We start from the raw sequence: 27,012 nt of genomic DNA, 5'->3' as shown, positions 1-27,012 counted from the left end.
ATATTTTCTGTTCAACACCTTTTCGTTATTATCGATTACCACAGCCATGAAAAGAATGGCTACATAAGAGAAATATGTCTGTCTACATAAGAGAAATATGCATCTTTTCAGCTTCACAGATTCCAAGCCCAGAATGGGCCATTAGATCATCTGTTTTGACCTCCTGTATAACACAGGCCAGAAAACTTCACTCCATTAACCCTGTACTGAGCCCAATAATCTGTATTTCATTAACGCAATATCTTCCGTTCCAGAAAGACATCCCATCTTGAGCCTAACACATCAAGAAACGAAGAATCTACTCCTACTCTTGGTAGCCATCGTAGATGCATGCCCTGATGCACAGCAAGGGTTACAGGGGTGTAGTTTGATCTGGTAAGCAGTTGGGCTAGGCGGATGCTGCCCCAGGCAGGTATGATTGTTACCAGTAGCTAAGTGCTGACGGTGTGCACGGCGCTGGACAAGCCACACACTAGACAGCCCCTGATCCAAGGGACTTGCAGCGTAGGTAAGTTAGTGACCCCATCGCACCGAAGCACAGGTAGGGCCCTGCCCGCCCCCCAGTGCCTGGGGTCATTTGGGGCCCCCCCGGATCCCGCCGGCTGGCGCTTGCCCCCACGCTGCTGCGACGCAGGGCAGGGGGAGTCCGGCCCAGGCTCGGAGCGAGCAGGAGACTGGCGCGAGCCCCGCCCCGCCGAACCCCCCGGAGCGGGGCTCGGCCGCCCCGGGCTACGCCGGCCTCCACCGCCAGGCGGAGCAAGAGCAGCCCCGAGGGGGCGGGGCCAACAAGGGGCCCCGCGCTCGCCCGCGAGGGGTCCTCACGCGGTCGGGGTGTCCTCACCCCTGCCTGTAAAACTCCCGCAGCCAGGCGGCCCCCGCTCTCGCCCAGGGGGTCCCTGGCCGGGGCGGAGACCGCAGCTCGGGCCCCGTCGTGGCAAACGCGCCGCACAGACGAAGCCCCAGCGGAGGGAGGGCCTACAGGAGTCAGGCAGCGCGCGGGCGGCTCCGCCAGGCTGCGCCGGGAGCCCGAGCGGCCGCAGGACCCCCGGGCGGGCGGGCGCGCGCTGCCTGAGCGGGCCGGGCATGAGGCTGCAGTGCGAGGTGGAGGTGCGGAGCCGCCTGCTGCCCGCCTGCGGCCTGCGGGGCCGGGCCAAGGGCGCCCGCGCGCTGCTCTCCCTGGGCCGGCAGCCCGACAGGCCGCCCGGCCGCGGGGGGCCCGGCGCCGGCCACGGCGTCTACCTGATGGTCTGCACCGCGCGGGACCGGGCCGGGGCCAGGTACAAGGTGAGGCCCCGCCTCCGCCCTCCCCCCCGGGCCCGAGGGGAGACCCCCCCACCTCCGCCATTCGCCTCTCCCCTCCCCCCCCGGGCCCGGCCCGAGGGGAGACCCCCCCGCCTCCGCCCTCCCCCCCGCCGGGCCCGGCCCGAGGGGAGACCCCCCCGCCTCCGCCCTCCCCCCCCGCCTCCGCCCTCTCCCCCCCGGGCCCGAGGGGAGACCCCCCCACCTCCGCCATTCGCCTCTCCCCTCCCCCCCCGGCTCCGCCCTCCCCCCCCCCCGGGGCCCGGCCCGAGGGGAGACCCCCCCGCCTCCGCCCTCCCCCCCCGCCTCCGCCCTCCCCCCCCGCCGGCCCCGGCCCGAGGGGAGACCCCCCCGCCTCCGCCCTCCCCCCCGCCGGGCCCGGCCCGAGGGGAGACCCCCCCGCCTCCGCCCTCCCCCCCGCCGGGCCCGGCCCGAGGGGAGACCCCCCCGCCTCCGCCCTCCCCCCCGCCGGGCCCGGCCCGAGGGGAGACCCCCCCCACCTCCGCCCTCTCTCCCCCGGGGCCGGGCCCGGCCCGAGGGGATACACCCCCCGCCTCCGCCCTCCCCCCCCGCCTCCGCCCTCTCCCCCCCGGGCCCGAGGGGAGACCCCCCCACCTCCGCCATTCGTCTCTCCCCTCCCCCCCCGGGGCCGGCCCGACGGGAGACCCCCCCGCCTCCGCCCTCCCCCGGGCCCGAGGGGAGACCCCCCCACATTCATCTCTCCCCTCCCCCCCCGGGGCCGGCCCGACGGGTGACCCGCCTCCGCCCTCCCCCCCGCCGGGCCCGGCCCGAGGGGAGACCCCCCCCGCCTCCGCCCTCCCCCCCGCCGGGCCCGGCCCGAGGGGAGACCCCCCCCGCCTCCGCCCTCCCCCCCCCCGGGGCCCGGCCCGAGGGGAGACCCCCCCCGCCTCCGCCCTCCCCCCCCCCGGGGCCCGGCCCGAGGGGAGACCCCCCCCGCCTCCGCCCTCCCCCCCCCCCCCGGGGCCCGGCCCGAGGGGAGACCCCCCCCGCCTCCGCCCTCCCCCCCCCCCCCCGGGGCCCGGCCCGAGGGGAGACCCCCCCCGCCTCCGCTCTCCCCCCCCCCCGGGGCCCGGCCCGAGGGGAGACCCCCCCCCGCCTCCGCTCTCCCCCCCCCCCCGGGGCCCGGCCCGAGGGGAGACCCCCCCCCGCCTCCGCTCTCCCCCCCCCCCCCGGGGCCCGGCCCGAGGGGAGACCCCCCCCGCCTCCGCTCTCCCCCCCCCCCCCGGGGCCCGGCCCGAGGGGAGACCCCCCCCGCCTCCGCTCTCCCCCCCCCCCCCCGGGGCCCGGCCCGAGGGGAGACCCCCCCCCGCCTCCGCTCTCCCCCCCCCCCCCCCGGGGCCCGGCCCGAGGGGAGACCCCCCCCCGCCTCCGCTCTCCCCCCCCCCCCCCGGGGCCCGGCCCGAGGGGAGACCCCCCCCCGCCTCCGCTCTCCCCCCCCCCCCCCGGGGCCCGGCCCGAGGGGAGACCCCCCCCCGCCTCCGCTCTCCCCCCCCCCCCGGGGCCCGGCCCGAGGGGAGACCCCCCCCCGCCTCCGCTCTCCCCCCCCCCCCGGGGCCCGGCCCGAGGGGAGACCCCCCCCCGCCTCCGCTCTCCCCCCCCCCCCCCGGGGCCCGGCCCGAGGGGAGACCCCCCCCCCCGCCTCCGCTCTCCCCCCCCCCCCCGGGGCCCGGCCCGAGGGGAGACCCCCCCCCGCCTCCGCTCTCCCCCCCCGCCTCCGCTCTCCCCCCCCCCCCCCCCCGGGGCCCGGCCCGAGGGGAGACCCCCCCCCGCCTCCGCTCTCCCCCCCCCCCCCGGGGCCCGGCCCGAGGGGAGACCCCCCCCCGCCTCCGCTCTCCCCCCCCCCCCCGGGGCCCGGCCCGAGGGGAGACCCCCCCCCCCGCCTCCGCCCTCCCCCCCCCCCCCGGGGCCCGGCCCGAGGGGAGACCCCCCCCCCGCCTCCGCCCTCCCCCCCCCCCCCCGGGGCCCGGCCCGAGGGGAGACCCCCCCCCCCCGCCTCCGCCCTCCCCCCCCCCCCCGGGGCCCGGCCCGAGGGGAGACCCCCCCCCCCGCCTCCGCCCTCCCCCCCCCCCCGGGGCCCGGCCCGAGGGGAGACCCCCCCCCCCGCCTCCGCCCTCCCCCCCCCCCGGGGCCCGGCCCGAGGGGAGACCCCCCCCCCCCGCCTCCGCCCTCCCCCCCCCCCGGGGCCCGGCCCGAGGGGAGACCCCCCCCCCCGCCTCCGCCCTCCCCCCCCCCCCCGGGGCCCGGCCCGAGGGGAGACCCCCCCCCCGCCTCCGCCCTCCCCCCCCCCCCCCGGGGCCCGGCCCGAGGGGAGACCCCCCCCCCGCCTCCGCCCTCCCCCCCCCCCCCGGGGCCCGGCCCGAGGGGAGACCCCCCCCCCGCCTCCGCCCTCCCCCCCCCCCCGGGGCCCGGCCCGAGGGGAGACCCCCCCCCCGCCTCCGCCCTCCCCCCCCCCCCGGGGCCCGGCCCGAGGGGAGACCCCCCCCCCGCCTCCGCCCTCCCCCCCCCCCCGGGGCCCGGCCCGAGGGGAGACCCCCCCCCCGCCTCCGCCCTCCCCCCCCCCGCGGGGCCCGGCCCGAGGGGAGACCCCCCCCCGCCTCCGCCCTCCCCCCCCCGCGGGGCCCGGCCCGAGGGGAGACCCGCCTCCGCCCTCCCCCCCCCCCCGGGGCCCGGCCCGAGGGGAGACCCCCCCCTGCCTCCGCCCTCCCCCCCCCCCGGGGCCCGGCCCGAGGGGAGACCCCCCCCCGCCTCCGCCCTCTCTCCCCCGGGGCCGGGCCGGGCCCGGCCCGAGGGGAGACCCCCCCCGCCTCCGCCCTCCCCCCCCCGCGGGGCCCGGCCCGAGGGGAGACCCCCCCCGCCTCCGCCCTCCCCCCCCCGCGGGGCCCGGCCCGAGGGGAGACCCCCCCCGCCTCCGCCCTCCCCCCCCCGCGGGGCCCGGCCCGAGGGGAGACCCCCCCCGCCTCCGCCCTCTCCCCCCCCCCGGGGCCCGGCCCGAGGGGAGACCCGCCTCCGCCCTCTCCCCCCCCCCGGGGCCCGGCCCGAGGGGAGACCCCCCCCCGCCTCCGCCCTCTCCCCCCCCCCGGGGCCCGGCCCGAGGGGAGACCCCCCCCGCCTCCGCCCTCTCCCCCCCCCCGGGGCCCGGCCCGAGGGGAGACCCCCCCCCGCCTCCGCCCTCTCCCCCCCCCGGGGCCCGGCCCGAGGGGAGACCCCCCCCCCCGCCTCCGCCCTCTCCCCCCCCCGGGGCCCGGCCCGAGGGGAGACCCCCCCCCCGCCTCCGCCCTCTCCCCCCCCCGGGGCCCGGCCCGAGGGGAGACCCCCCCCCCGCCTCCGCCCTCTCCCCCCCCGGGGCCCGGCCCGAGGGGAGACCCCCCCCCCCGCCTCCGCCCTCTCTCCCCTGGGGCCGGGCCGGGCCCGGCCCGAGGGGAGACTCCCCAACCCTCGTCCAGGTAATAGTCACCGGCTCCTTCTCTTCTTTGGGCTGCGTCAGGTACAAGGGGAGACTCTGTCCCCTCCCAGGGCAAGGTACAAGGGGAGACCTGCACACACTGGACCCAGTGTGACTTCACCGAGCCGGGTAGGGGGTAAGATTTCCTATAACCACAGCACCCGGGCTACCTAAGGTGAGACGCCCGCCCCGTCTCCCTGCAGGTGGCACCCCTGAGAGTGCTGTGAAACAATGGTCCCTTTCGAGGCATGGCTGGAGAGTGGTACCTGCGTACACCAGCGCCTTAGCTCTCTCTCAGAGTCAGGGGCTTCTCCCTCCCCTTTTCCTCTCTTTTGAAAGTGGTTCTTCTGATGCAATGAGAACAACCCATTCAGGGAAGGGGAAGCTGCCTGTCTGCAAAATGAATGAACTGAGACTAACCACTCCAAGCCATTACCTTTTGGGATCTTGGCAATTCTTGGTCTTCATAACAATAGCATGTAAACATTTCAGACAAAAGTACGACTTGAGTTAATGTCCCTTTCATTGTGTGATTCTGCCAGCTAGCCACATGACTGTTCAGTAGACAGAGTATCCTGAAGAAACTAAACTTAAATTAAACAGGCTCTAAAATCAGATGGGACTGTATGTATTCAACTTCTTGTTAGTCCAGATATAGCTGAACATTTTCAATAGAGGTTACAGAACAGCACAACATTGGGTATCTGGTTGTGCTTTTCACTTAGGCACTAGCAAAGCTCAAGTGTGTTCTCCATCCCTACAAGATTCCTATGTCTGCATTAGAAACATTGTGTTTTTTAATATTGACATTTGATAGCTATGCCTGGGTTGTTAAATGTATGTAATAAATTGAGCAAAGACTTTTAGAAATGACATGTCTTGGGATGTGTAAATATGCTCATTCTGTAATATGGCAATAACTTGTAAAATAGAGAGATCTGATTATTGTTACTATATAATGTTTCTCTAAATGAAAGGTCACTGTTGTAGTGATCTCTCTGTTATTTACATGGTAAGGATTTGCAAACTTGATTTGTACTAGATAAAGAAAAAAGAAATTGTGTACTTAGTACTACACCAGGAATAGTTATTAAGCTCAATTATACTTTGAAACTGTATCTTGAAAGGTGCTTTTACTGTTGTTTTAACCAAAATTAAATACCCCCTGATTTCTTGGGAAGACTTTACACTCAAGCTCTCCACTTTTTTCCTCTCTTTCTTTCAACAGTTGAAGGAGAACATTGAGCAGTTCTTCACCAAATTTGTGGAGGAAGGGAAAGCTACTGTTCGTCTGAAGGAACCTGCAGTGGATGTCTGTCTCAGCAAGGTAGAGAACTGATAGCGGGCTAGCTTTCTGTCTGGCTTTCTTTTATTTTATGTGGGTGGTTCACTGGGAGACCCCTCCCTTTTTTCTGTGGTCTTGAATGTTGCTCTTTCTGTAGCTAGTAAACACATGTCAAGCCCTGGAAAAGTTGGCGTATAAAACCTTCCTGAGGTGTTTTCTTACCTGACATGCGTTCTGACTCTACAGCATTCGCGGCACCTATTGGTGCATGTAGTGTGAGGTCTCAATCTGGTGTTAGAGGTGGATCCCCTGTGTAGGAGTTCATGGCACTGGCACTAGACCAGCCTTAGCTAGGTTTCCACAGTTAAGTGTTCCATAACCTACGTGCCTGTGCATATTTGTTTGCATGGCTTTAATTGCTTGTTGTCCAAAGCAATATCTGGACTAGAAAGTATTCTGGGGTGATCTGTATGAAGTCTGCTGTATAGAAATAAAACTGTATTGTACTGATGTCATATAGAGTATAAATGCTCAAGCCAGGAAGTTTGACAGGATGTCATTTGCTTCTGTCTGCCTTTATACTGTATAAGGCATCTCTCTATTCAGAGTGAATGAAAAGTCACAATGCAGATACCTGAGCAATTTTCCCTAATGTTTTTAAAGGAAAATTTAGGCTGTAATCAGTGTTAGTCTTAGCAATTTGGGCCTGCCAGACAATTATTTTGGGGGCCCACAAACTTAACCAGGCACAAAGGAATAGCCTTTGGATATATGGTCTGAGATTATTCAGAAATATAATTAACTTGTTATATATATCTTAAAATGGGGAGGGATCTTTGGGTTATCCCCTCATTTTGCAGAAAAAGCTGAGCCCTGCTGCTTTTGCTTTGATACGTTAACTTTCTTTCCTTTGTTTTTCCAAATCCCCGCTGTTCTATCTCTGCCACTCGGTTTCCTCATTTGTCTAGTGTTTTTTCTCTCCTCTTTCCTTTAAAAAGCAGCATCCCTTATCTCTTTCTTTATTTTTCATCTAGCCAGTCCTCCGTTACTCCTCCCACGTTACGTTGTCTCTTTTCCAAAACAGCTTACTACATGGATTTTCCTTACAATTGCTTCAATGCTTCTGTGAATGTATGAATAATGCACTGTTAAAATGATTATTCAGCTTGTGCTGCAAAATTAGAGGCCTCTGTTAATGTACCAGCAATACATTTGCTGTCTCTCTTATTGCTCAATTAATGCCTGTCTAGAACTGATGCAAAATTTAGGAAAACCTCGAATCTTTCTAGGATTATTTTTCTAAAATCTCAAAATTAGGTTGTGTGGCTAGAAGAAAAGTAGATTGTTTACCCTTTTGTTTAGGAAGCCGCACTGGTTCCCGGTGCCCTTCCGCTTGTGTGCTGTATTCCTGAGTCTCTAATCTAAATGAAGTCCATTTTTGGATTTATGCGAAGAAGGAAATGTAGGTACTATGAGGAAAATATATTCTATCTTTGAAGAAAAGTTGTTCAGAGAATTAAATTTAATAACAGCTTATGGTCCTTGTGAACAGAAAAATAGCTTCAGTAGCCTTACAGAAAAGTTGAAACCTTAGAAGCAATGCTAGGAACACTTGATAACATCCTTGCAATAAGCATTTATTTATCTGTTTAATGGATTCGAACAGTAAGCTTCTGAGAGCTGGAGGTTCTGGGAAGAACCCATTGAACCAGCACTTCCAGCCCCTGAAAATGGTTTTGCTTATGGGGGCAGGGAGTTTCTCACCTACCAGTTCTACCCCCAACCTCCTTGCCTGCCTGTCCATTTATACAGCGCTCATCACCTTGGTATCTGAGGACTTCGTGCCTCCACTCACTTCTGAAGCCATTCAAAACCTTAGCACTTCAGTTTGGTGGATACAGTATTTAAAAAAAAAAAATTAAATGTGTTAAATTTAATTAAAATGATGCTTTAAATTAATTTAAAACAATATAATTCTGTTCATTTTAGGGCTGACTCTGTCCTGTCTCACCTTCCTCCTTTATAAGACCAACAATTATTTATGTTAGGGTTGAAGTCTGTTTCTGGCATTGATAGAGCATGTAGTGCCTTTCCACTTTCAGTAGGATGTTTCTTTAAAGGTGGTGGTTTTGGCAGATCTTGTGTGTGGCTGTGCCGTGTGGCTGTGCCGTGTGGCTGTGCCGTGTGGCTGTGCCGTGTGGCTGTGCCGTGTGGCTGTGCCGTGTGGCTGTGCCGTGTGGCTGGTTGGTAGGAGTCCATAATTTCCCTGTCAGGATGACTGAGTGATCAGATGTGATTTTACAAGCCATTGAATGGCACCTGCCTGTCCTACCACTGTCATGCTGGAGTTAGGGTTCATATTAAACTATTCAGTCTTAGATTGTTTCTCAAGGATAACCAGAGTACATAGGAGCCCTGCTAGGTATAAATAGTTACAAGAATTATTTTACCAAGAAGGGATCCACAACTCATGGATCTAGCAGAGAGGATTGATCTGAACCTGCAAGTTTCAGGAACATCGTTGCTGAGAGTATTCGGCCTGACGATTGAGCTGTGTTTGTTTAACTGATAGAATGTGCTGGATGTGGTGGTGATAAAACACACTTTTTCTCTGCATTCTGATAACTGACCTCTCAGATGCACTGTCTGTGTGTTGATATAGGGAAAATCTGCAGTAGGGGAAGGACTTGCGAATTCTTCTGATTCACAATTGTGATAACGATGGCTGCATCCTGTGTAGGAGGAAAACTTTGTCACATAAGATCATTCAGAGCCAGTGTGCTGCTTTTACTCCTGCGGGAATTCTGCGCCACGGTGCAATGCAGAATTTTGCAGAAATTAACGTGCATGCAGAGGTTCCCTTCCCCCACAGAAATGGGCTGCAGTGCTGCTGGCCATCACTAGGGGCCACTCTACTCTGCAGAGCCCAACTTGCACATAGAAGACCCTGCTGGAGGGAGGGAGGGAGAGGGAGCTAGAGCAGGGGTTCTCAAACTTCATTGCACTGCGACCCCCTTCTGACAACAATTACTACAAGAGGGGGGACCAAACCCTTAGCCCATCCGGAGTGGGGGGGCAAAGCCAAAGCCCAAGGGCTTCAGCCCCAGGCAGGGGGCCTGTAACCTTAACCCTGACACCCAGGGCTGAAGCCCTTGGTCTTAGGCTTTGAACCTGGGCCCCAGCAAGTCTAAGCCAGCCCTGGCGACCCCATTAAAATGGGGCCACAACCCACTTTGGGGTCTCGACCCACAGTTTGAGAACCACGGAGCTCGAGGGTTCCTGGCAGCTGGGCTCTGGAGAGGAGGTGGTTCGGGTGTATTGGCGGGGGTGACCCTGCAGGTGGGGTGGTGGGGGAGGGGGTAGAGAAACAGGAACTGGGTTGTCATCGGGGTTTCTTTAACTCTTTACTCCTGGGGGAACTTTTTTGTGTCTCTGTACTGTTGCAGACATACTTGCTGACAGGTGTATTGAAATAAATTACCAAAATAATTGAAACTGGCGTGATTATGTAGTATTATTTTGACAAATAAAATTTGCAGAATTTTTAATGGCGCAGAATGCCCCCAGGATTATTCTTTGCATCCTGATTGAAGGTCCTTCTCTCTCAGTATTGATTCTGAAATGGTACAAATCCAAAGGTTTGTTTCTGAGCAAAAGGCTGAAGGCCTGCTGGCGGCTCAGAGGTTTACAAGAGGTATAAAAATTGAAGTGGAAAATGTGTGTGGCTTAAAGACCCATTTGGATTTCATTACATATCTACAGAAAAACTGCTTGACTGACTTCATCTGTCAATCTAGGTTACAGTATCCATTTAGAGTTTATTTAGTGGCTAACTTCAGCATTCCGTGAAGCAGTTGAAGGTAAATCATGAGCTGCTTATTACATTTAAAACCTTTTATTAAAAAGCTCCATGTTTCATTGTAGGTGAATGTTGACATTTCACAAAACTGATGCAACCCCCTTCTGAGCCACTCTAATTTTGAGTTCAGATTTTCAGATGACAGTGATTTCAGCTTCTAGAATGAGCTTCACGATCTAGGAACACATCCACTCTAAATTCTTTAAGAATTAGTGGTGCTCTGGCTTTGTATTTTCCTTTGTCAGCTACATCCCAGACAACAGCCTTCATGATATCATCATTGGTTTCATAGTTCCAGTGGATGCTGGTGACTTCGATCTCCTGAGTAGGAATATATTCCTCAACAAAATTCTTCCCCTGGAGTCAGTGCTAGAGTATGATTTTTTCCCTGTGTTCCTGTCCCCTCAGATAACAATTTTCGTATTATACTGGACCCCTTGGCAAATCTGTTCTGCAGAGACTGGTTCATGGACTACAGTCCTACAAGCATGTTCTTATCTCTGACTGGAGCCTGGTCCAAGCCCACCAGCTTCTTCAGGGCTAGGAACATCTTCCATGTCCCACACCTTCCTGGAGAAGACAAACCTCTGTGCAGCCTGTAGAAGAAGAGCCTCCTGCCAGAGACTCAACAGCAGCCCCGTCCAGGAGAGCTCCTGGAGGTGAGGGGACAGGTTACTTATGGAGCTGGCACATATTTTTTTTTATGGCAACAGAGTGGGGGTGTGATTGCTGAATGTCCCTAGCAAAACACAGTCCTAGGCCCTAAGAGGGAGGAATCTGCCCAAACCCCAGCACCCTTGGGCTGGTCTCCCAGAACCTGCCTCCCTGCCCCGTGCTGCTAAGCAGGATGTGGGACTGCAGTGCAAGGCTTGGCCCATCATAGCCTGAAGGGGGCAGAGGGCACTGTCTACCCGAGGGGATTCATCCTAGATTCTTTCCAAAAGTGAGAATTCTAGCTTAACTAGTCAATCTCCCTGCCAACAATATTTCCATATCCTTTCTGGTAATGTTCTCTTTCATAACCTTGTTGTAGACAGGTTCCTAATTTCTCTGGAGTAGACTGAAGATCTTTGGAACATCCATCCAGTGCTTTATTTTATAACCCTGGAGCAAAAGATCATTAGAAGGAATCATTAGATCCAAGGAATGTCTACTTACGTAGCCAGCTTCAGATCAGTTCCGGTCCGAGAGATTTGTAGGGCAGCAACACAGACTGCTTACTTTTACAATAGCCTTTTTTATTGCTGGGACTCTGATATTTTGATTCCAGTTTTCACTTATTACTATCACAGGATCCTGAGCACTTCTGAGAGTAGCCATTTGCCTATTTTATTTGCATAGGCATGTCTTTTTGGGTTTTCTCCTCAACTTGTTCTTGTTTAGGGGTATCATACTAACTTTGCTTAGACAATGTGGTAGGATTTTCTTTTTGAGACACCAAAAGACAAGGTATTGTCATCTTGAAGTTGCAGAATGTTTTACCTTCAGCCTCTGGCATCCCAGAGCTGCTTAGTTTCCAAGAGTTGGCATCTGCTGTGATATCCACTTCTAGAGCAAAGGAAATCTTACCTATAACTTTTGTTCTCTGGTGTATAGTCACAACAAATCTACCCACTTCCCCAATGATCGGGGGGATATTTTTTCTTATGTTCAGATTTGATTTGCCACCTTTGATATTAAACGGGGAGTTAATTTACATTAGATATTTGTGGGCTTAGTAAGAAAGCCAGTAATACTGTTAGCAGTGCAATCAGGTTTATTTGGCCCTTACTGCTATCTTAATCAAATACGGCTTATCTGTATGACCATAGTGCCTAAGGGCCCCCAGGATCAGGGCCCCACTGTGCTGGGTGCTTCAGACACATAGTAAGAGACAGTCCACTGCCCTCTAGAATTTACAATCTAAACAGACAATGGCTGGAAGAAAGGAATTACTATCCTCCATTTTACAGATGGAGAACTGAAGCATATAGACTGAGCGACTGTGGCCAAGCTCTCAAAGAGCTGTCAGAGCTGGGAACAGAGTATAGATCTTTCAAGTCTCTGTACAGTTCTGAAGCACAAGACTCCTCTTCCTCTCCTGCTTTGAGAGAGAAGTGCATGTTGTCTGTGGGAACACCTCATCGTCTGCTTCCTTTTTGGTTTTTTTGTTTTTCTGAGGTGCGTAATAGCTTAATCTGGCTGCTTACCGCATGCCAGTTAATTTTCTGTGAGAGGTAGTTTGGATTAGATCTGTACTGAGAGGCTTTCAAAAGAGCTGAGGCATTTGAAAGTGACGCCATACTATTTAACCTCAACTGTACCAATACAGATCTCCTTTAAATCTATTAAAGTTGTGCTAGATCTTTACTCAACATGCAAGTCATCTGGTATTCCTCAAACTGATCCATGTGATATGTCAGTGGTGCTATCATCATGCTGCACCCAACCTGAAGCAAGGATGATTGTTTCCTCAGAAAAGTAGGGAGGCTTCCTGGTTCTACCAGAAGCTTCCTGTGTGACTATGGGCAACCAGTTAACCTCTCTGTCTCAGAACATCTGAACTTGCTCTAAGGATGTTAAACCTGTTAGTCCAGAGTTTCCATTGTGCCTCAAACTTCAAATGCCACCCATGCTCAACCTTTGTTTTTTTGTTTGTTTTTTTGGGGGGGTGGGTGTTTGGTTTGTTTGTTTTTCCCTCCCTGCCTAGGGGCTGTCAGAAACACTGTTTATAGCCTTAAAACTCTGTCTCCCCCTCCACCCCATGTGTGTAGTCTATAGAAACAGGCATGTTAACCTGTTCCAGCTGTGACTTGCTGCCCTCCTTTTCCAACCCTTATTCTCAGCTTCAAACTCTTGCGCTTTGTTCTTTTTTTGAGCTATGTAGTGCATTTTGTTTGCTCTGACTGGTTAGGGGAGGTTGTAACTTCCCTACCTGAATTTTTTATCATTGGCACTTAAATACAGTTACTAGAGAATTCAAAACAAGCCTGAATTAAGCCTCTTTTTTCCCCCTAGCCATTTTCATTACTCTGCTGACTCAGCATCACTGGACACCCTTCTGTACAAAAGAGTTTAGAAAGCACTAGCACAAGTCCAGGAGGTTTAAAAGTGAAATGTTTAGAGTTATTCTGTTTTTGTTTTTGTAGGCAAATGCTAGCAATTTAAAGAGCTTCCTTGCAGCAGTGAGGCTGGCTCACCGAGGCACCGATGTTGAAGCCCTGCCGCTCTCAGTCTTGGTACCAGCAAAGACTTCGGAAGTTGAAAAACCTAAAACTAAGATGATCATTACGTCGAGACGAGACTATCCGCTAACCAAAAATTTCCCTTACTCCCTCGAACAACTGCAGGCCTCATACTGCAAACTCGCCCGAGTCGACATGCGAATGCTTTGTCTGAAAAAACTCCGAAAACTAGACTTAAGCCACAATCATATAAAAAAGCTGCCAGAAACTATTGGTGACCTCGTCAGCCTTCAGGAGCTTAATCTGCACAACAATCACTTGGAGTCCTTCTGCGTAGCTCTGTGCAACTCCACGCTTCAGAAGTCTCTCCAGTTTTTGGACCTCAGCCAAAATAAAATCAAAGCACTTCCAGTTCAGTTTTGTCAACTGCAAGAACTCATTCACTTAAAGCTGGATGATAATGAGTTGATTAGGTTGCCGTTCAAGATGGGCCAGCTAAGTCAACTGCGCTTCCTGTCAGCAGCCCGTAATAAGCTTCCTTTTTTGCCCAGTGACTTCAGAAATCTCTCACTTGAGAAGTTAGATCTCTTTGGAAACCCTTTTGAACAGCCTAATCCTCTTGTTCCCAGCATACAGCTAAAAATACCATTAACTTTACTAGAATCTGCTGCAAGAGCAACAGTAAATTACAGGTAAGAATAGAATGATTCATCTATAGCTTTGAAAAAGAATGATAAACAACCTGGCAAGTGTTTAACTTTATGACTTCTAACATATGCAATTACAGTAAATTACAGGGTAGCAGAAAAGTTCCTTTAAACTCAATATAAGTTCATCTCTCAAGGCTCAGTGTAATACTGGTGAGAGTCTGAGATTGTTTTAACTGTAACTTGAAGCTTTTGAAGGGGGGGGGGGGGGGTCAGTGAAACCTGTAGATTGACACCCTCTATCCACAGAACAGGTATAGTTTCAGAAATGAACATCTGCTCTCTCAAGTTATAAGAATACACCTGTTTCCATGAATATTGGTCTCTTCTGAAATTACCAGTGCAGGGTTCCTATTGTGGGGAGGTTTTGTCATGTGGGTGTATAGTTCATATTGGGTCCTATCCACTATGGCTTGAGGCTGCTTTCACGCATGGTTGCCACTCAGCTTGTGTTCACACACCCATGTTAGAAATCATGCTAAATATTTGCTAGTGGGTATCCACTTTCTGCTAATATGCTGGTTTTTGAAAAGGAAAAGAAACCGATCCACACTGAAACTGCCAGCTGCAAATGTGTTTGTAGCTTGTTCTGCTCTTTGTATGGACAGGGCCTTAAAGAAGATCTGAGCAGCGTTGGAAAGATTTTGGTTAAATGTGAGGTGACTGCTTGGAAGGTAAATGTATAGCTGTAGCTACATCATTCCAATTGAGGTTTCTATCTACCTTACCACTGGCTTTCTTGAAGCACTGCAGCATCAGGATCGCTAACTGGCTTTAGGGGTTAGGATATGGAGCTTTTCACCTCTAACTTGAAAAGACCCAGCTCTGAGTAACTAAGGCCTGGTCTACACTGGGGGGAGAGTCGATCTAAAATACGCAACTTCAGCTATGAGAATAGCGTAGCTGAAGTCAATGTATCTTAGATCGACTTAGAATCACTTATTTCGTGTCCTCGCGGCGCAGGATCGACAGCCGCCGTTCCCCTGTAGACTCCGCTTCCGCCTCTCGCCCTGGTGGAGTTCCGGAGTCGACGGCGGAGCGATCAGGGATTGATTTATAGCGTCTATACTAGAGGCGATAAATCGATCACTACCCGCCAATCTGGTGGGCAGTGTAGACGTGGCCTAAAAATAATTACTATCTCACTCTTGCAGGAAATAAGCAGCCTCCCTGCAAGGCCAGTGTCTGCCATCTGTACTCCCCGGGGTCTACTACAGTGTGCAACAACTAAATGTTACTGCCTGTCGGTCTGTATAGAAACCAGCAGCTGTGTTAGGAGTGGAGCTGCCATGCCCAGTAACAACCCCTAGGGGAGACAGGCAGAGGAAAAATGCTCAAGTCCCAAGCTGCAAGACGTAAGAGTCTGCTGCTTCTGGACTACACAAGAAATTGGGGTTTGGATTAGAAGAGAGGTGTGGGGAAGGTTTAACGTAGGACCCAGAGACAGAAGAAAGGGGAAATAAAATGTAGATTATCAAAATTCTGGAATCTTTCTCCAGCCCTCTCTCTAAAATATAAGCTGTAAAGCCCTGTCCACTGGTCTGGAAGTACAGGTTACAAGTACCTACGGGTATTTGGGACACTCTTGTAATGTGAATTTACTGACTAGTTCATATCTCATATTCTCACTGGCTAGCTCATATCTAGTTCATATTCTCACTGCCACTGACCTCCCCTTCGCAGGTGAGTTACTCAGTACAGTCCTGATGAAGTTTTGTGAATACTTTTTTTCCCAACTTCCAAATACAAAGTACACTTGTGACAAGCTAGTATATACTTCTCAAAAAAGTGCTAAGCAACCTAAATATAGGGGTTGCTACCAGCTCCCTTTTAGTAGGGTCTGTCTGGAGAACTTAATGCCAGTACACTAGCCAGTTAGATTTCAGGAGGGCTTCTTTTAGTTAATATGCCAAGCATAATCATTTTAATACATTGCTGCTAATTGACTCCAAGGATATGGGGAGATTGAGGGTTTGTCTACACTTACCAGGGGATCAATGCATCGGTGGTCGATTTAGGGAGTCTTCACTAGACCCGCTAAATCGACCACAGGTCGCTCTCCCATGGACTCCTATACTCAACCTGAATGAGAAGCACATGGGGATTTGACAGGAGAGTGTCTCCCATTGACATAGTGTAATGTGGACCCTATGGTAAGTAGATCTAAGTACATTGACATCAGCTACGTTATCACTTAGCTGAAGTAGCGTAACGGTCTCCCCCGTAGTATAGACAAGGCCTCAGAAGGAACCCTTCCCAAAACCCCTAAACTATATTTGGGATCTGTGTTTATACTTTGTAGCAGCATAGTATTCCATATGCAAAATCGGAATTTGGATTATCTGTGGCTTCACTCTTCTAATTAGAGGGAACTGGGAACAGATCAAAGGCAGCAAACTAATTTGGGGGGGCAGAGTCTCTTATGGTTATTTAAAACAATAATTGCATGAGGGAGAATCCTTGGTTCTAGTTCTTGATCTGAAGTAATTATTGAGTGTCATGACAGAGAAGGTAGGTAAGTCAGCAGTAGGTAAGTCAGCAAGAAGTCCGAGTTAGGGTGTCTAGGACATACTACCATTTTGTTTATTTCAAAGCAGTTTTTATAAATATCTAATTTATCCTAAGAGTAATATTTGACATCACTGTCTTTTCTATGTCACCGGCTTTGAGATATTTGATGTATTATGAATGGATTGGAGGGTGGGGGGGAACATACAGAGACCTTGCTGACCGGTGTGGGGGGGAGGGCAAATGTGTGGTGTGGTGGCTAAATTTTTGTTGCCCCTCTTCTTTTCTCCCTGCATCTGTCCTAGCACTGTAATGATTTTTTTTTTATAACCAGCATGGCCCTCTGGCTCTTTTTCACTCTGTCTGTCTTGATCCAGGTTCCTGATTCTTAACAGAGCAACCAGGAACATGGTTGCAATTTATTTACTTTTCTTGGCTGTAACGCTAGTCTGTCATTGTAGATGATGAACAGGTCTTTCAGATTTGAATTATGTTTATTTCCTCTTATAAAGGGTTATCTCATGGCACAATTGTTAGCAATGCATGTGTCAATCACTAAATTTGACTGGTATTGGTTAATGTTGCAGTATGTTCACACAAACTCATCTTTTTCAACAGAATCCCTTACAGTCGTCATCTCCTTCCTTCTCACCTCTGTGAAGATCTGGAAGTAGCTAAAACATGTCAATGTGGAAGTGCCTGTCTAAGCTGCTTCATTCAGACAACAGTGACCATGAATCTCCACCACGTAGCTCATACTGTGGTCCTTGTAGATAACATGGGAGGTACAGAGGCACCCATTGTCTGTTATTTTTGCTCTCTAACTTGTTATTCCCAGTTTCTAGATAGATATCTGCAGAGTAATAGGTGACCTTAAGGGACAGCAAAGGCACTGTTGTGGGAAGTTTCATCCAGTGATGGAGGACTCTGAAATCAAATGTTGCTTGGCTGTCCTTGTTTGCTATTATGAAATGGAGACAAACCATTGAATGTGCACTACAAATAGTTAATAATGTCAAACTTACAAAGCCTTCTCACCGTAAGCCTGATGTGGTGTATCTGTGCTTTAAAGTTTCTTTAATCTTAAGTAGCTATCACTTTAGTGCAGAGAGAGAGATCGCTCCCAACTTGAATCTTCTTAGTAAGAATGCATTTTAGCTTGCTTATATGGCTGTAACATTCTCCAAAGCTTCATTATTTTTTCTCTTTATGCTTTTTTTTTTAAATGGATTAGGTGACCTCTCCTTGCCAGAAGGAGAGAGTTGGGTGAATTTCTGCTTGTTTCTGTTGTCAATCTTGTACACCCTCCCTTGCTTGATGCTCTGAATTCTATCAGTTAGAGAGTACTAGACTTTTTTCCTAGTCCAGAATCTCCTATTCTCCTTCGTAAGAGCACAGTGTGGTGCCTTTCCTGCCAGCAAGCGGGAGTCCTATGTCTATTCACTCGCTAGTTTATTGCGGAACAACAAAGTATTCTGCTGCCAAAGAGCATGACTAGTTCTAAAACACTCTTCAGGTATTTTCGGTTCCATAAACAATTCCATGTATAGGGTGCTCACCTCAAACAGGAAACAGTATTATGATATTTTTATCTGAACAAATGTTTGTGTGTTTTTATAACTGTCATATGAAAGAGAAATGACAGCTTCACATTCACAACCTAAATTGTTTACTATTTCTAAGCATCATGCAAATTTTTAAGGTTCTTGGGATGTTCATTATGTGATTACTTCAATTATTAAATGGTGAAATTCTTTTTCTTGCACATGTGAATTTATACAAATGTTGCTTTGTGTTACAATTGCACTTGTCCGTTATAATCATCTAATGCTTTCCGGTCACTAGTCCCAGTCTCTTATCTTGACCAAGATATTGAAATGTTTAGAGAGCTTCCACACTGCTAATTCATGTCTTGTCTGTGGCTTGATTGCTCAGAAGCTCCAACCTTCAACCAAAGGAGACTGCAACTCCAAAGTCCATTCCTCTTGCCACCAGCACCACCTCTGCGTTGCTTGGGTTCAGCTTCAGCCAGCTGTTCTTTATTCATGAACTGATCTCATCCAAGCACTGGGCCATGGTGGTGGTAGTGATATGGTCATATGTAGTGAAGAGTAGGTAGAGCTGAGTGTCACCTGTGTATTGCTGGCATTTGAGTACATGTCATTTGACCAGTTCGCTTAGTGACCATGAAGCACATGAAGGACTTCCCAAAGGGAAGACATGAATAGGTGAAAAACTTCTGCGTTCTCATAGAAGTCACTTGCATTTTTATTTAATGTGATTCTGGGAGAACTTCCTATGAAGACTTATTTTCATTTGTATGTTCTTTGATTACATATCAGAATATTCCATGAAATACACTACGTGATCCAACCTGAACACATTGGGTGAGTTGACTTATTTTGATATGTTATGGAGAGACCAACTTCTCTCTTACAATTATGGTGCTCCAATACTTTTAGCCCAAGTCCTTTTTAACTTTTGACTTGAAAATTGCCAGGTGTATGCTTAAAGCTAAGGAAAACTTTTTAATACTATGAAGAAACCTGGTCAAGCTGTTTTGGAGTTACAGATATTAAAATTTATCCCAAACATGGAAACAGTCTGCAGCAGCTCCTTAGTTAATCTTGTGACCAGAATTCCATTATAAATCCCTATAACTTTGCACGGGGAAACTATGTTGGGATTTACTCTGAATAGACTGGAATCTCTTTTGCAAATGTGAAAGCAATTGGTCAAATAATTTTGAAGTTAAGGATTCTCAAACATGAGACTTCTTTGAAATGTAATTAGTACCTCACATTTAGCCTTCTACCTTAAAAAAATAAACAAACTTAACTAACACTGCAATTTTACATAGCCTAACTTTCAAGGGCACTTAACTATTGGCTACCTTTTAAGTGGATTTACTTGATAAAATTAGCCTAGCGCTATTGTACTCCTGGTATCCATTATTGTAATATCTGAGTGCCTCATAATCTTTAATGTGTTTATCCTCACCGCACCCCATAAAATTTACAGAAATAATCTACAATTTGAATTTAAGATTGCTAATAGGTAGCCTGATTGGTTTGTCTTCATTTAGCCACAAAGCATTTACAAATATGGAAATAAACCATGCTGTTCAAATACCCTCTGATACAATAACTACAAACAACTGTACCTGTAAAACTGTAAATACCACATTGCACAGAGGCTGTGACTAGGCAGCAGCAATCTGCCACAAAATTGAGGGTAGTGTATGTTTGCTCTAAATTGCAAGGATAGAGATTCACTTCAGGACCAGAGGAATATAAAGAAAACCAGGGAAACTGATCATCTGAAGGAGAGCAGTGATGAAATGCAGCACTTCCAGCATGGAAAGATGGAGAACTACAATAAGAAACTTACACCAGCTTCTAGGTGAAATGTGAGAGCAGTGCTTTTGTGCAACAGTAGCAGTGATAGATAATGCTAGTAAAGGTGGTGAAATAAAATCCTGACAAACATCTGGATTAGGTTTGTCTGCAACTAAAGTCTTCATTTTGTTATTAGGTTTATCAACCGATGTGAAGCATAGCTTGCACTAAAACAAAAATTCCCTTCTGTAACCACAAAGTGGTGCTAGAATGCTCCAGCCATCTATGCACTTGTGTGTGAAGAGGGAAGGGATATTTAACCCTCAAAGAAGCATGCTGCATGGGGCATTATCCTACTACTAACATAGCTACTTTAAAGCAGTGGCAGAATGTAGTCTCCGGGTGTTGCTTTTAAATATTGTCACTGAATTCCATCAGGGAGGAAAGCTCTAGATCCGTTTGCCACAAACTACCTTTTAGCTAGTTTTACAGCCCCGTCTACGCTACAACGTTTGGTCAACGCAAATTATGTCAACTTTTGTGTATGCCTTTTATGTATCAGTTTGACTCACGCACGCTTGGGAGCTTGCATTGGTGCACATACCACGCGTGCCTGCATTGAAGTAGAATGCAGTGTGCGACAGGTAGGTATCCCAGTATGCCCTGTGCCATTGTCCTGCTCAATGTCTTGTGGGATACCAGCACTTTACCAAGGGATTTAGGGGTCAAGTTCCCACCATGCCACTTTCTCCATCCCATAATGCTTTCCACATTCCATAATTTGTGCACCTTTTTTATTCTATTTTTTTTAAACTCTCAGTCCCTCTTGCTGCTTTTTGGTCTTTGCCATCTCTCTGGCAGATATATGGGCCCTGAAGAGATCAGTAGGGTGGCCATTGTAATTACAGGATGGCCACTGCTAATACAAGATGCACAATTCTCCTATATTTCCAGGGCTTGAATGAGTAATACTACAACCAGTATTGCAATGAGAAAGAGGCAGAGATGTACTGGATGCTGAGGGACACACTGTGTTGGAGGGGTGGGGAGCCAGGTTGCTGCTCCACAGGGTGGATTGCTGTTCCGAGGCCCAAGAAATGAGCACTGATAGGGGGGATTGCATTGTAAGGCAGGTCTGAGCCATCCAGTGCAGTGACACCAAAATGAAAGCTGCACTGCAAGTGGAGACAATTATGCTCTGGGAGCTCGCAATGCCGAATTGCTGTAGGCAATCAGTTTGGAAATGGAAAATCCACAGTGGGGGGCCATTGCAATCCATGAGTGTAGGGAGATTGTGTCTTATGCTACACAGGACCATGACTCTGGGTTGTATATAGAAAATAATGGATGGATTTTCAGCAACCTGAACTGCAATGGGACAATAGACCACATACACACATCTGTATTCTGCCAGCAGCCCATCTTGCTACTGTGCAGACCAACAGACAGAGCTACTTTGCCATATCTATGCAAATGCTTGTAGATCATCGGGATGCTTCACTCATATTGATGTGGGTTCATCAGGGAAGGTGCATGATGCTCGCATCTTTAAGAACACAGGACTTTGTCCCAGCTTGTAGGTTTTGGAATGCTTTCCTGACCGGCAGATTACCACTGGCGATGTTGAAATGCCTGTAGTGATTCTGGGTGACCCAGCCTACCCCTTGCTTCCCTGTCTTGTGAAACCATACAGTGAGCAGCTGGACAGCCCCAAAGAAAGATTCAACTATCTGCTCAGCAGTTGCAGAGTGTCTTGTGAGATTAAATATGGATGGCTCTTTGCCTCCCACTCTGAATTCTGTAATGCTAGGTAGGGGTAAACTCATAAAGATATTCAGAGTTTTCAAAAATAGAACTTCGAGTGCAAAGAAATGGGCAACAAAATTAAGAGCAAACTAACTCAAGGTTAAAAACATTTTACTAACACTGTAACAGGGTGAACCATACTTCACTTCCATTTTTGCTTGGGGTTTTAAACCGTGAACACCTCCTCATCTATGTAAAACCCATTACAATGGAGTAGCCGGGGCTTCACATGCACCTGCCTGTGGTTTTCACCAGTTGGTATGAGTAGCTCTAGTTCTCCTTCTCCCCTGGTATGGAGTAGTAGGGTGGGGATATTGAGGGGTGTAGGGAGCATCGACTATGGAGTTCTCCAATGATTGGAAAGGCTGCTGAGTCTGGGGTCCTTGGGCGTGTAGGTCAGTAATTCTCTGCAACATCTGAGTTTGTGGCCTGAGCAAACCCATGATGTCCTGGCTTATTTCCCAGTCTGCATCTCAGTCCTTTTTCCTTTCCAAGTCCTGTGTTCCTCGTTCTTGATCTTTGTCCATGGTCACAATCATATGGCCCCTCAAAGCCCTGTGTTCACAGTCGGGGGCTGTGGAGTGCACATATCTTCTGTAGTCCTCATCTTGATCACCGTCAGACATTCAGTAGGTGTGCTGGGTGCATCTCTCTAGGCCACCCCACTAGAGGCTGCTGATTAAAACAGACAGATGCACCATTAGATCTTTCAGTCACAACAAAAAGGGAGAGAGAAGTCTCAAAACTCCCTTAAATTATTCCCATCAATATCTTTAATCAGAAATGAGAATTGTCACTTTAACATTGGAGTGCCTCACTACAGGAGCTCTGCAGCTCAAACTATGGTGAAGGTGGCCTAGCCTAGCAGGGCGGAGGGCTGTTCTGTTGAGTTGAAGCTTTAAATGCTGAGTGCCCATCCCCATCTGTGGGTTTAGAGAGAGTTCAATAAATAGTGGGAATACTTTCACAGGCAATGGTGCTTTTGGCATTATCTCCCTCCTGAGGGTGACGCAGGCTCAGAGATCCCAGCTGCTACTGATGTTCCCAAGCCAGCCGGGCCTATATGCTGCCAGCTGTTAACTGCAACGATGCCAGAGTGCCATGGGAAAGTCTTCTTTGGCAGTGGAAGATACAAGATTGCCATCCCTAGAAATCTTCGGGAGAGTTTTGCAGAGTATCTCCATGAAAGTTTCATCAAGAGCTTTCAAGAGGATAAAAGGGACATCCCTATTCAGATTAACAAACTACTCTAGATGGCCTCCCCTGCCTAGCCTAACGCGCCAAAAGAACTGAAAAGCAGATGCCACCTCTACCTCTCTGTTCTACCTCTACCTGAGCACAGGACACTGATCTGCTGGGGATTGTGTGATCAGATTTCCCTACTAATTTCTTAGAAAATAAAACAATAGGGAATAAATTCAAACATAATACCAGTAAAGTAAGCAATCAGAAGTCAGTGGCTTTGTTCTGTGCACATGCGGATGGATGGGTGCCAGTTGTAAATGGGGAAAATTGTTAGCAGAGGAAGGGTGGTGAAGTTTTGGGCAACCAAAAGAAAAAAATGTATGAAAGCATGCACATGCTTGCCTGAGCTCCCTTCCTCTTCACCAGTAGTATCATCTGTGCTCAGCTGGTGGGACTGGCATGACTTGATGGAGTTTCAAGCAGCTGGCTTGTGGCATGATTTGAGTTCCCTGCTGCTTCTTCCCCCTCTTCCTTACTATTCACAGCACGGGACTCTGTATCCGGCTCCTGTGAACTGTTCACAGTCATCTGCTGGCTTCTGGTGGGGTCACTGCCAAGTATGGCCTGCAGTTTGCAGTAAAAATGGCAGGTCTGCAGAGCTGCACCAGATTTCTAGCTGCCCTCCCTCACCTTCTGGTATCCCTGGAGAATTTCCTTGGCTTGTATATAGCACTGCTGCCCCTCTGTGTTGTACTCCCATTTCACCGTCCCCTGTGCAATCTGTACGTAGATGTCTGTGTTTCTATGGCTGTTCTGTAGCTGGGCTTGTACAGCCTCTTGGATTCTCTTGGGCTATGGGGAGAAGACATCTTGCCTGCTCCTAGCAGCTGGGGGGCGGGGGGCACTCTGGTCAGATGCACGCAACAAAGGTGAGCTGGTAGGTGTGCTGGCCAAGGTGGGCATTCAGGAAGAGGCATAGATAAAACATGATTTTTAAAAAGGCAGGGAGGAGTGTGGGGAGAGTGTCTGTGACCCAGTGAAATTCAAGGCTGTGACTGAAGCAGCCACTGTCATGGAGATGGGCACTGTGGGACAACTGCTGCAGGACTGTCAGGGTTGACTTAGTAATGCTGTGTCTGTACTCTCACTGCATTGACCTAAGTAGTTAAACCACGGCTCTGAGTCGCTTGGGGAGGTGGTGGTGGTGTGTTGCTGTAATAAGGTACTTATGTCAGCAGGAGACAAACTTTGGTGTAGACGTGCACAACTAGGTCAACACAAGTCAACTTGTATAGACCAGGCCTGAGAAATATTTCAGGCCCATCCTTGTAAATTCCTTCTCAGATTTCCTATTACCCTTGCTTTCCATCAGAGTGCCTTTTACCATTTTGATAATTGCAGATAAATTTAACAGTGTGATTTCCATGCGTAGTGCTCAGCTGTACACTGTCCCAGAGCATGTACATCTCATTAACTGAGGAGCTCTCAGGTAGCTGCTATGTTTGTTTGTGGCTAATAAGGACATATTATGAATTACAATATTGTGTTATATGTAGGGCCCTATCAAATTCGTGGCCATGAAAAACACGTCACGGACTGTGAAATCTGGTCTCCCACCATGAAATCTGGTCTTCTGTGTGCTTTTACCCTTTACAATAGAGATTTCATGGGGGAGACCAACATTTCTCAAACTGGGGGTCCTGACTCAAAAGGGAGTTGCAGGGGGGGTCACAAGCTTATTTTAGGTGGCTCGTGGTATTGCCACCCTTGCTTCTGCGCTGCCTGCAGAGCTGGGCTCCCGGGGCCAGCAGCCATCGCTCTCCCGTTGCCCAGTTCTGAAGGCAGCAGCGCAGAAGGAAGGGTAGCAGAATCGCAACCCCCCCCCCCCCTACAATAACCTTGCAACCCACCCACACGACTCCTTTTCAGGTCAGGACCCCTAAAATTACAATACTGGGAAATTTAAGATTTAAATATCTGAAATCATGAAATTTATTATTTTTAAATTCCTAGGACCGTGACATTGACCAAAATGGACTGTGAATTTGGTAGGGTTAAATGGCTTATGTAACAGAACACATGGGTGCTGTGATTTTCCTCTCCACTGCTATTGAAAGAGCAATGAGATTGATGACCTGTTCTGTTCATTCCCTCTGAAGCACCTGGCATTGGCCACTGTCGGAAGACAGAATATTGGGCTAGATGGACCTTTGGTCTGACCCAGTATGGCCGTTCTTATGGTCCTATGAGAATGCCTGAGGTGATCTCCTACCAGGCATGGAAGGTTAGAATCAGAAGGTTCAGTGGCCATTGGAAGGGAGAGATCGTGGGAAACCTCAGGAAAGTGAAGTTCCTCAACCAGCACTTCCAAATCCCACCTCCTTTCTTTCCCATCTTCAGCTGACTCTTAGCAGTATAGGAAACTCAGAGAGGTGTGAAGTGGTCCATTCATCTCAGTGTGCTCTTCTCAGCTGGAGAAGCCCCAGGGAGATGAATGCAGCCTGAAACAACAGGTCTGAGCAGTGTTCAGCTCCAACCATCCCACTGAGTGTTCTCATTCCCTTCTGCCCCAACTCCTGCAATTATAACAATTGTGGGCCTATTATGTGCATGGAGTATGCCTGTTCTCAGCTCCTCACCTTGCTCTCAACACTGTGGCTATGTCTACACTATAGCAGCACAATTGCAGCTATGCTACTGTAGCATAGACACTTGGTACTGTGCTGGAAAAGATTTATGTCACTGTAGTAAATCTACACCCTCAAGAGGTGGCAGCTAGGTTGACGGAAGAATTCTTCCATCACCTTAGTGGTATCTATACTGGGGCCTATGTCAGCTTAACTATGACCTGATCTACATCTAATAACTAGATTGACCTCGCTATGTTGTTTAGGGCTGTGAAAAGTTTCACTCCCTAAGTGCCATAGTTAAGTCAACCTACCCCTTGCTGTAGCTGTAGCTAGGCTGAGAGAAGAATTCTCCTGTCAACCTAACCACTGCCTGCCAGAGAGGTGGATTAACTACAGCAATGAAAAAACCCTTTCATCAGTGGAGGAAGGAGCATCTATAGTAGAGAAGCATAGCTGTGCTGCAGGACCCTAGAGGTACCCTACCTCTTTCAGGGGTGCGCACGGTAGCTAGGTTGGCCTAAGTTGTAGGTGTAGAGGAGGCCTGTGTATTTTGCACCTGCTGGTTCGCACCTCCCAACTGCACTCTCAGGGCCATATATCAAACATCCTGATTTCACCGCTCACCTGGGTCTCTGCTTTGTATGCCTGGGCCCTGCAACAAGCATGCCTGTTCTCAGCTCCTCCCCCCACCTCGGCCTGCACCATGCACGGCATATGTTCATTCCCACCTCCCCATCCAGCTCTCAGCACTGTGGGGACATATTTGGACAGAAAGGGAGAGGTTTGAGGAGGCAGAGCTGACTCCCGCATCCCTCACTGCACAGCTCTGACCCGCTTCTTTTCTTTTCTCTCCTGTTCTGACCTCCCCTTTCCTTGAGGAAGAGCAGGGCAGGGGGCTGATGCTCCTTCCCCGCCGCGGGAGGTAGCGCGAAGGAGGGAAGCTAAGCCCTCCTCTCTGGGCCCTGTGGAAGGAGGGCGGGGGTTCTTTGTAGGGACGGGCACAGATGCGCTCCTTTCCCCTGCCCGAATGAGGTCGCTGGAGGACACAAAGACCCCGCCCCGGCGCCCAGGCTGGGCAGGGTGTGCGGGGTGACAGCGGCCTCGGGGCTGCAGGCCCGGCTGGGCTCGCAGAGCAGCGGACGCGGGGTTCGTCGACCCCGGTTACACACACTGATCAGCGGCCCCCGGCGCCGCACCGGTCTTGGGCAACCGCAGCTCCGCGCTGCGGCCCCGGGGCCGGCGGAGACTCCGGGGCGGCTGGCCCGACACGGGCCGGGGGCCGTCCGCAGGCCCAGCCCGGCGCTCGCGTCCCTTTCCAGACACGGGGACAGGGCGGGGGGCGGCGGCCCGGGCTGCCCACAATCGGGGAGGGGGGCGCTCAGCCCGTCCCCAGGGACCGCTGGAGGCTCTGCCCGGAGCAGCCAGCGACACCGACACGGCTGCGTCCCCGGCCAGCTGCCGCTCGGCCCCGGCCCCCCGGCCCCCGGGACAGGCCCCGCGTCCCCCCGGCCCGCGGGACAGGGACAGGCCCCGGCCCCCGCCCCGGGACAGCCCCCGGGATAGGGACAGGCCTCGCGCCCCCAGCCCCCGGGACGGGACAGGCCCGGCCCAGACTGGGCCACGCTTCCCCCTCCCCCCGCCACGGGAACCGGCCCCGCCCCTATCCGCGGGGCTCGGCCGGCGGAGCCGCGCTCAATATCAACCGGCCCCTCGGGCAGCGGAAGGGGGGGGCGGGCGGGCGCTGAGTGACAGCGCGTTTGACCAATGG

General features: G+C 51.5%; 1 protein-coding gene across 1 annotated transcript; it reads left to right on the top strand.

The window, feature by feature from the left end:
- Window positions 1–859: 859 nt before the first annotated feature.
- Window positions 860–18,040, top strand: LRR1 (leucine rich repeat protein 1). Its single transcript, XM_073350225.1, has 4 exons — window positions 860–1,284; window positions 5,991–6,089; window positions 13,035–13,762; window positions 16,904–18,040. Exons 1-4 carry the CDS (start codon window positions 1,084–1,086, stop codon window positions 17,154–17,156), a joined length of 1,281 nt encoding a protein of 426 aa, XP_073206326.1. The 5' UTR covers window positions 860–1,083; the 3' UTR covers window positions 17,157–18,040.
- Window positions 18,041–27,012: the final 8,972 nt, after the last annotated feature.

The sequence above is a fragment of the Lepidochelys kempii genome, chromosome 6, assembly GCF_965140265.1.
Source record: "Lepidochelys kempii isolate rLepKem1 chromosome 6, rLepKem1.hap2, whole genome shotgun sequence".
NCBI classification, from domain to species: Eukaryota; Metazoa; Chordata; order Testudines; family Cheloniidae; genus Lepidochelys; species Lepidochelys kempii.
Note: the sequence above shows the minus strand (reverse complement) of the source record. Positions and strands in the feature narration are given on the sequence as shown.